Raw genomic sequence first — 9,654 nt, 5'->3', positions numbered from 1 at the left:
TCAACCCTCGTCCACCAGATGGCGTCCACAGAGTGCCATCAAGACGAGAAACACTGCTTCTCAGCATATTTTAGATCTGATTCCTGTATCCTCCTCATGGCTACGGTCTGTCAGAGTTACATGACTCGTCAGGGCCTCTGCAGGCTTCAACATCACGAACTGCCAGGACCTCATCACAAAGACCTTTGATTTCATTGAGACTTCTTGGTGAAGATAATCCATGAAGAAATAGGAACCTACAGAGAACAAAAAAGAAATTCTACGTTGGAATATGTGCTTATACTGGAATGCGTCAGTATGTTGGCTGATGTGTAACAAAATCCGCACAGGTTTGCAGTTGTCCGCAATAGTTGCAACTGAAGCTAGAATAGAAAATAACATGCAGCCATATCTTGCTCACATGTTTCAATAGAAAAAAATAAATCTTGTTATTTTGCAAAAATCATCCGAATCTCTATGAATGAATCCCGTTTACTGCCAAGACTGGGCTAAAGTGAAACTTTATTAAGCCACTAATTCGCAGAACAACCAAACTGATCATTTAAAGATTTGAAAAAAAAAAAATCATCACTTAAGTGTGTGACCTTTTAACCTGCAGTTTACTTCATGAACATTGAAATATCATCAAATCACAATTTGAATACGACTGGCATTAAGGCTTGGCGAGAGAGACACACAAGCGTGGGAGAGAGAGAGTGACCGAGGGAGGAGAGAGAGTGCCTGGCAGAGAATGAGAGAAAGAGAGAGAGAGGTAACCTGCACCTGCACATGGAGGAAGTCTTACTCGTCTTTCGCGCTCGCTCTCTCTCACTCTCTCTTTCCCGTTCACCCCTAATAGGATAATTGATAGACAGCCCGAATAGTCAATAACTGTGGACTCAGCGAGGTCGCTCGAAGCACTACGCAGAAACTTTGATGCGCTGCTCTCTGCTCCGAGAAGCAAGTTGCAGGGGAACTTTGAGTGGCGGAGATGCTCTGAGCAGGACTGGGAGTTCATAACCAAAATCCTTCGCTGTTGACAGAAAACTCGCATTTTACAGGTATGCCACTCTTTAAAAAAAACACCCTTTATGTTAGAAAAATGTTTTCCTTAAATTAAACCTTGGTGAAAATATATTTCGCAGTTTCTTCAGGGAACAGCAATGGTGGATATACCGGATACATCCTTAGGTAAGTAAACATGTATTTTGTCAATATTTTCAGATTAGATTCGTTTATTTTAAGCAACTTCATTTATGTTTTTTTTTTTTTATCAGATCAACAAAATTACTCAGTTGCTAGAATTTAACAATTAGAAATTTTAAAAAGTGCTTACTTTAAAATAATTTTTTCAAATGTATATCGCTCTTATAAAACACACACACACACACACACACACACACACACACACACACACACACACACACACATTTTCCTCTGATTATAAAAGAGGAAAAGTCTGGTTAGTTTGCCAACCTTCGCCTAGTTCAGCCACTTGGTTACGCACACAACCAAATTTTTTTCTTCAGTTTTATCCTTCTCGCTGAACCAAAATATTTGCTAATTAAAGGATTTCCCCGCATTGCAGATGTGAATCGGAGGGCAGTGTGTGCCGGATGCCATCGGTTGATCAGAGACAGATTCCTGCTCAGAGTCACTGACGGCCTCTGGCATGAGGACTGTGTGCGGTGCGCAGCGTGCGGGGACGCGCTCACGAACTCCTGCTTTCTGCGGGACCGCAAACTTTACTGCAAACGGGACTACGCTGAGTGAGTTATTTTTTTTATAACTGTTTGGTTCATAGGTGGCGTAAGTAGCAGTTCCTTTTTCACGGGAAGTCACCAATTTCAGCTTTAACCAAGACGTGACAAAATAAAATTTGCAACTTGGGCACATATAATGCAACACACGCAGGCCTGTTAAGAAAAAAAAACCTACCTAATATTTCTCAAAAAAGTAAAAAATATATATTTTAAACGACTCTAACCAATAAAATGTTTGAATAAGCGTTTTAACACAACACTAAACTAATAAAGTTCTAAATAAGGTAGTCGTTTTTATGCAGCCTTCTGCAAAAATATAATCATGATATAGAAAAATATGTATTACCTTTTCTGCCATTTTTAAAAAGAATGAAAACTATATGTTATTTGACTTCAGTTTTGATCATTTTATTCTGAGGGCCAAACCTGATGGTGTATCATTAAGGTCATTTTTGCAACAGTACAGCTTTGTCCAGACTTGACCTTGACTAAGAAAGAAAGTGTGTGTGTGTATGTGTGCGCGTGTGTGTCTGAGAGAGCGATAAAGAAAATAACTTTCTCATAAGGCCAACATAAATATTTCTAATCCTTCTTAGTGTTGTATTGGGTAGACATGGATGCATTTTGTGTGCAGTTGTGTTTAAATGTGTGTATATGCTGTAATCTGACTTCCAGTAAACTTGGCACAGTGCACTGAGAGAACAAGGTGACTGTAGGAGGAAGGGGTGGCAAGGGAGCTGGAATGTAAGAAAACTATTGTATTGTGTTGTGTTCGTCCGTACATGCACATGCACACACACAATAATGTGGTCACACCTTCATGCACAACCAGGGGTAAGGCTCAACTGACACATTGTCAAAATGTGTTAAAATTTTGAGGCCCACTGGCGTGGCAACTGCAAGCTGGGGACAACATATGGTCCCCCACCCATCCACACACACAAAAAATAAATAAATTAAAAAAAATCACCTACTGCTCATGCCCTCCTACCTCATTCACCACCTCATCCCCCCTTCAGTCATCTTCCAAATACACTCTGCACACCCTAAAAGGCAACAACTCACATTATTTTTGAACAATTTGGTAATGGCTGTTCTGCCAAGCACGCAGGGAAGCAAGGAAATGTTTCAACACACTCATGTTGGAGGCATATACCTTAAAGGAGATGGAGTGTTTTAGAAAAATATGTAGATTTAATTTCTGTAAAACAAAACAAAAAATTAATGTACTTAGTGTCTTCAGTGGAGATAATAACACTTGGCGAAAAGACGTAATAAAGAGTTGTAATTAGGAGTGCAGAGCCATATGTCAGAAGGTCTGGTGCATCCCTACAAGAGGGACGGTGAGGATGGTGTGAACTTATTTTGGGGGACAGTGCGCTCCATGAGCCCTGGCGTTATGCGCCGTGGCATCTGGAAAGCTCTTCACACAGCAGCCCCTGTGTTGAGCAATGGGACAACGCCCAGCCGACCGTGAGTTATCTGACCTGATCAATTAGCAGGAGGCCTGGTGCCAAAACTCCACCTCTGAGTCCACCCGTCATCCTTCCACCCCTGCTGTCCTGTCTGGGGTTATGACACCCAATAACACATGAGCACTACTTTTGTCCACAATCAGGGTTTTAAAACTGTGCCAGTTTTTTTTCTTCTCACCAACAAACAATGTCCCGCTCCCCCGTTCTGCTGATGCAAAACAAGTGTGATTATTCCATACTGTGACAACATTTGTCTTTTACCACATGCTGCATCGTCTGACTGAATCTTGCTTTGTTTTTACCTTTGTTTCATCAGTGCCGGCTATACCATGAAGCCTGGCCCATTCATGTGGTTTATAAGACAGTAATGCCAATATTTTCCAGTACCAGAGGACCGTACAGATTTCAATTTTATATATATTTATGCATCTAAAATGTATTTTTTTAATAACAAATAGGAACATGAGGATATAATATATGTGTCACAAAGGACTAATAACATTAAAAAAGGGTTGAAAATTAAAAAATTAACTTATCAAAACGTATTGAAAAACATAATTAAAGTAGTTTATCTCTTTTCGGATTATCTAATATGTGTGATATAACAAACAAGATGCATAAAAACATTTTTGTTTTAACAGAACTTTACTGATTTTCATTGTCTGTCCCAGTTACTGTGGCAGACAAGACTAACTCAAGCATATTTAAACTCATTCAGTATCTGAGAAAGTAACCACAACCAATAAAATAAAATAAATTCCATGTTTTTTCATAGCATAATACTTTCTGACAGAGTCCTTTTCCCCCTGTAATTTAATTTTTGATAACATCAAAAACTTTAAATTAAATTTTTATAAAGACCCTCTGAGCAGTTTTTTTGGCACCTGAAGCGTGGGGGGGGAATCATCCATTTTTCTTCCTCTTATCCAACCCGAGGGTTGCATTGAAAAAACACAGTATTTAAGCTTTAATTATAAAGTCATCAGCAGTATGTGTGGTATTAGCTTACAGTTGTTGCCCCACATGTTAGAGAAGCTACTGAAGCTTTTCTAACTGTAATAATTAATTTACAATAATCTGATTCGTTTAGATGATTGAATGCAGTTGTTTGCAATATTTCTTGTTTTATTCCATAGTTTATACATTGGCTGTCTGACCTGTAGTGACTCCAGTTTTCTGAAACCGTATGCAGAATCCTGTCTGACAGCGTGTCCTCAGGTTGGTTAACTAAACGGTTCAGCGGGCAGGTGGACCGGACAGCAGATTGGTCGTCAGATCTTCGGTGTGACTTGCTGTGCACTTGACCTGATGATCTGTATCTGATACATAGCTCCCGCTGGTGTGTGCGTTCAGCAATGGATCCAAGTTAACCTGATCCAGAAACAAGATCTGTCTCTCTGCTTGTCCACTAGACCAGCAGTCTGTTTGCCTGACTGCCAAAGGTCAGCACTGAAGTCAGAGCAAGAACAATGAAAGAGGAGGGCTTGAGGAAAACTGTGAGTTTGTCTGTGTACATTTCTGCTAAACGCTCATCTTTTTATACAGTGCTTCCGCATTAGGAGTGGCTCACTCAGACCATGTCAGTGTGGAGGAGTGCAAAATTTTGCTGACTTATTCCTCTGTAATGATCTTGTCACTAATTGCCATGTCTAAATCCAGCGTGACTGAGTGTTCCCGCTCTCCTGGCCGAGCCTCTGAGCCAATCATGTCAGCGGAAACTCTGAAATATTAAACACCTTGAGCCACTCCATAAGTATTGGAGGTACTCTTACCTTTGCATTAACGACGCTTAAGAGTACTGGGGATAATTAGACGAACTGGATAAGGCGTATAATGGAAAAGCGCTTCTCGAAACACGAATGATCTCAAAACATTAATGCCCGTAGTTTCTTCTTCACTGGCATTAGCATCATACTGAGATGTCAAATCAAATACTTTGCGGTATCTCAGAGACCCAGAAACATTCAGGGTATTTCCTCTGCCACACTTCCTTTGAAATATTTGATTGATGCATCTTGTGTTGCCACAGGAATGCACATTCCACAGACGGTATGTTGACCATATTAAAGCACATACCATTGAAGCTGTGGGGCAGACAACTCAGATGGGTCAAGCAGACCGACCCTCCTGAGCTTCTGGGAAGGGGCTCTTACCATCGCCATAGTGACCCCAGAGCAACAGTAAGAGGTCTCAGCAATGTCTGGCTTTAGGACGTACGAGCTCCGGAGCCTTTGACAGGGATATGTCAACATGGTTGTTAGTTTTATGTTCAACTTAAACCTTTATTTGTTTGGAAATCTTGTTCTCAATTAGAATTTGAAATATATCCAAAATTTAATTTATTTGCTTAAGTTTGGGGTGTATTTTTTTCTAGGTAGTGTAAAAATTTGCAGTATCTTTGTACTATTACGAAGAAAGTCAATAAAAACAACATTACACCATCTATTCCAATTAACTAATTAAAGTAAAAAAAAATAGTTTCAGTGTGATTAGGACATGGAGAATAATAATTGTGGTTATTAATATGTCCATGCACAGTGTTAGAATAACCTCCAATGCTCCTATTTTTTGATGGTTTCACAGTATCAAGAAAAAGACTTTTCTCATGAGGCACATGGAGTATTTTTATTTGGAAACAAAAAAGGGGAAAAGCTGTCACTTTCTCATGCCTCTGTGCTGACTGCTCTGGTGACCTAGTCAAGTCTGGAGACAAACGCCAGCTCCAGAATGATGACGCATCATCCTGCGTGACAGACCCAAAATGCGGAGGTGCCAGCCAGCGGACAATGGTCCTGCTGCTTGAGGGCTGGCTCTGTCTTTGTCTACTTCTGGTTAAGCAGACTTACGGATAATTCCACGGATAATTCCTGGGACCAGTGGCTCAGTCTCTCCCACCAGGAGATCTGATTCCACCCCTCTGCCTGGAGCCATGGCCTGCCGAGAGCCTTTCTCCTGCCTCCCAGGAGCGCAGCCTCGGACACGGCAGTCGGAGCCACGGCAACAGTATCTGAGGCTAAGCTCACCAGTACTGGTTGCCAGGCGCTAAGATACACACCCGACACACTAAGGGTATGTGTCTGAGTGGTCCGGGCAGGAGGGGGGAGAAGGCGAGAGGAGAAGTCAGGCTGCCGGTTGTTTTGAGTGACAGCTCGACTCAGCAACATTCTCAAAGTCTATCCAGCATTTTTTGGTTTTCTCATAGAGTCCCGTCTTACTGATATGTGAGGGGGTCCTCAAGTGTCTAAAGAAAACAAAATCCCTATTCTCTGTTATTTACTCGGCTCTCACACTTTCTCTCTCTGTGTGCTTGCTTTCCTCCACTGTTCAGTCTGTTTGCAGTGCGTTGTGCAGGGTGCACAGAAGCCATCTCTCCTGCAGAGCTGGTGATGCGTGCAGGGGCCGCTGTGTTCCACCTGCGCTGTTTCACCTGCAGTGTTTGTTCCTGCCGCCTGCAGACAGGAGATCGCTGCGTCCTCAGGGAGGGACAACTACTATGTGCCAGAGAGGGCTACCACCAGTGTCTGGCCAGTCCTAGCTCTTCTGAAACAGGTACAGAAATTGCATGCTTCCATGCTGCTCTTTGCTATTGATTTCTAATAAATTCACAGTCCATTTTGATGATTAAATCCCACTTTAAGAATTCAAACTCTGTCCAGCATTGGGTAAAATAAGCACATTTTAGTTTGAGTAACTAACTGTAAACTGTCAAGTGGTAAAACGTCAGTTCGAGTTGTTCAGGGACATAAAAATCATCCTGGGAGACACAGAAAAGCCCAAAACTCAGCCGACATCAGCCAAGTTGATGTAAAGTATCTGCATTTTAAACAAAAACTAAAATTCTTATAAAAAAATATTTAAACATTAAACTTTTGTGTTTCACAACAAAAGAAAGAATTTCTGTTTTTATGCGAATATTTTCAATCATATCTATGCCTGTCTTCTAGGTAAAAGTGATGATGAAGATGAAGAAGTTGAGGAGGAATCTGGAAGGATTACAGGCAGGAAAGTTAAATCAGATGATGTGGAGAGCAAACGCCCCAAAAGACCTCGCACTATTCTGACCACTCAGCAAAGACGGACCTTTAAAGCATCCTTTGAGGTCTCCTCCAAGCCTTGTCGGAAGGTAAAGAAAAAAAAATCTTCTGTTACTTTGCATTCAAGTTAAAACTATGAATCTGTTTCATATGAGGACATAACATAGACTAGTGTTAGAAATTTTCATACAGCACTGTCTCAACTTTACACTTATTTTATTCATTGTTTAAAACAAGGTGAAAGGGCTAAGCCTTTTACTAGCTTGTACAATCCAGATACCCGTTTACTTCATATTGTGAAAGAAAACCATTGTATCATGTGTCACCTTGATAGAATGAACAAAAAAAAGAGAAAACTTCATTCAAAAATATGTGACATGGTTTCATGTATCTTCTGTACATTATTGTCACTGTACTGCGGGTGGGCAGTTGGGCAGTTATGTTATGAGTGACATTGCTAAATTCCTCATGAACCGACTTTAAAAGTAGCAAAGTACAGATTTTTGAAAACATAGCAGTTATTTTCACAAAACAAATAAGCATCATGAGTGTTTCTTTAAGCAGTTTCTGCCTCTTTGCTATATTTGTGATGTGACGCAGATTTTTATTATCCTTCAAATGACCTCCTCATTCTTTTTTTTTTACCCTCACATTCTGTCTTTGTGTTGCCCTCCTGAATCTTAATCCAAGGTAAGAGAGACCTTGGCAGCTGAGACTGGTCTGAGTGTCCGGGTGGTGCAGGTCTGGTTCCAGAACCAAAGAGCCAAAGTAATTCAAAGTACACACACACACACACACACACGCACACGCACACACACACACACACACACACACACACACACACACACACACACGCACACACACACACACACACACTAATAAAAGCCTTCTTTCTGCACTGTATTTGTAAGCCAGAGTGGAAATCAGCCTGGTTATCTCTTCATACAGGAAACCGATGACATCTCATGGAGAGATCACTGTAGATTAAACACAATATTTCCTCACAATTTGGGCTCATGTGTGGCTGCCCTCTACCTCATTCTTGATACTTTACAACTGAGTGAACACAAGCATACTCCTGGGTGGTAGATGGACTGTGTAGTGGGAGGACAGTTTTTTACAGTAGACTTGACTGGATTTGACTGCACTGAGGCATTAAAGAGCTTTAATGTCTCTTTATGCATGTTTTTAGATGAAGAAACTGGCCAGGAGACAACAGCAGCAGGAGCAGCAACAGACTCAGGAGCAGTGTGAACACCCATCGCATCACACAGGTATTATTCATAATTGCTTTTGTTTTCGCTGTAAGAAAAGGTGCCGTTTTCTCTATTTATTTATCTTTTTCTAATAGGTAATGGGAAATACCTTGACTAAAGATTTTATTCTGCCTTTAAGTTATACAAAGTTCAAATTCCATTTATATCAAGTTTAGCTTTTAATTGTTTTGAAGGGGTTTCTGGAGTTAAAACAGGCTAAAATCATTAACAGAGAACAAAAGCTCATAAACGCACAGCTCTGTGATCTGCTTTGGTTTCCTATGCTTCACAGCGCCCTCCCGTGGCAGTGTGACCTCTGAGATGAAGCACCTCGGGTCGTCTTATGTCCATATTGAGCAGCAGCAGATGGGAATGACCACACTGGAACAGCAGGACTGGGACATGGACCCCTTCAGACAGGGCCTGACCCCGCCTCAGATGCCAGGGGATCACATGCATCCTTATGGTAAAAGATCTCAACGCAGTCAAATCCTCAGCTTATTTTAAGCCTTTTATAAAACAAACATGAAATAAAAGTAATTTTAAAAGTAGAAAAACTTACTTTTGATATCTTCCAATAGTATTTGAGCATTGACACAAAACAATAATTTATATCTTTTTAAGGTTTCAAGAGCCTGTATGGCGATGTGGACAGAGAGCCGCTGTGTCATGTGGCTGACGGCGACTGCCTCTCTCTTGGCGACTCCTCGCCACTCACTCCTATTGACCGCCTCTACTCCATGCAGGACTCATACTTCACCTCATGAGGGTGGCTATCAGATTCAGACAGAGTGAATTTATCTCAGAAATGTGGTAATTTGGTACGTGGACGTAAAATGTTAAAAGGGGACAGGGGTACACTCACAGTGATACCATGCAATACTATACCATGTTCACCTCTATACAAACCCGATTACACTTCTGCCTCTTATGCTTTAAAATCTCTCTCAACAGTGCAGTCTCCTGTACGTGCATGACACTGAACGCTCTCATTATGTTTGAATGCTAGTTTATGAGAGCATAACTGCATCTACTCATGTAAATAATTGACTGGGTGTGTATTTGTATTTATTCTCAAAATGTGTGTGTATGCTGTTCATCTCGATCCAATTAACAATAATCAGAAAAATAATAAACACGAAACAGT

At 41.0% G+C, this 9,654-nt stretch overlaps 1 protein-coding gene across 1 annotated transcript; it reads left to right on the top strand.

Moving 5' to 3' along the window:
* The first annotated feature begins 23 nt into the window (after window positions 1-23).
* Window positions 24-9,649, top strand: lmx1a (LIM homeobox transcription factor 1, alpha). Its single transcript, XM_003440030.5, has 9 exons — window positions 24-1,040; window positions 1,125-1,170; window positions 1,568-1,748; window positions 6,546-6,766; window positions 7,162-7,340; window positions 7,942-8,019; window positions 8,444-8,525; window positions 8,800-8,973; window positions 9,132-9,649. Exons 2-9 carry the CDS (start codon window positions 1,143-1,145, stop codon window positions 9,272-9,274), a joined length of 1,086 nt encoding a protein of 361 aa, XP_003440078.1. The 5' UTR covers window positions 24-1,040; window positions 1,125-1,142; the 3' UTR covers window positions 9,275-9,649.
* The last annotated feature ends 5 nt before the right edge of the window (window positions 9,650-9,654 follow it).

This window comes from Oreochromis niloticus, linkage group LG23 (genome assembly GCF_001858045.2).
Source record: "Oreochromis niloticus isolate F11D_XX linkage group LG23, O_niloticus_UMD_NMBU, whole genome shotgun sequence".
NCBI classification, from domain to species: domain Eukaryota; kingdom Metazoa; phylum Chordata; class Actinopteri; order Cichliformes; family Cichlidae; genus Oreochromis; species Oreochromis niloticus.
Note: the sequence above shows the minus strand (reverse complement) of the source record. Positions and strands in the feature narration are given on the sequence as shown.

What these genes read in the sequence shown, in the direction of transcription:
- lmx1a (XM_003440030.5), top strand. Translation starts at nt 1,143, where the DNA reads ATGGTGGATATACCGGATACATCCTTAG. An exon ending in TCCAGAACCAAAGAGCCAAA is followed by an intron (nt 8,020 to 8,443) that starts GTAATTCAAAGT and finishes GCATGTTTTTAG; the next exon opens with ATGAAGAAACTGGCCAGGAG. An exon ending in GGATCACATGCATCCTTATG is followed by an intron (nt 8,974 to 9,131) that starts GTAAAAGATCTC and finishes TATCTTTTTAAG; the next exon opens with GTTTCAAGAGCCTGTATGGC.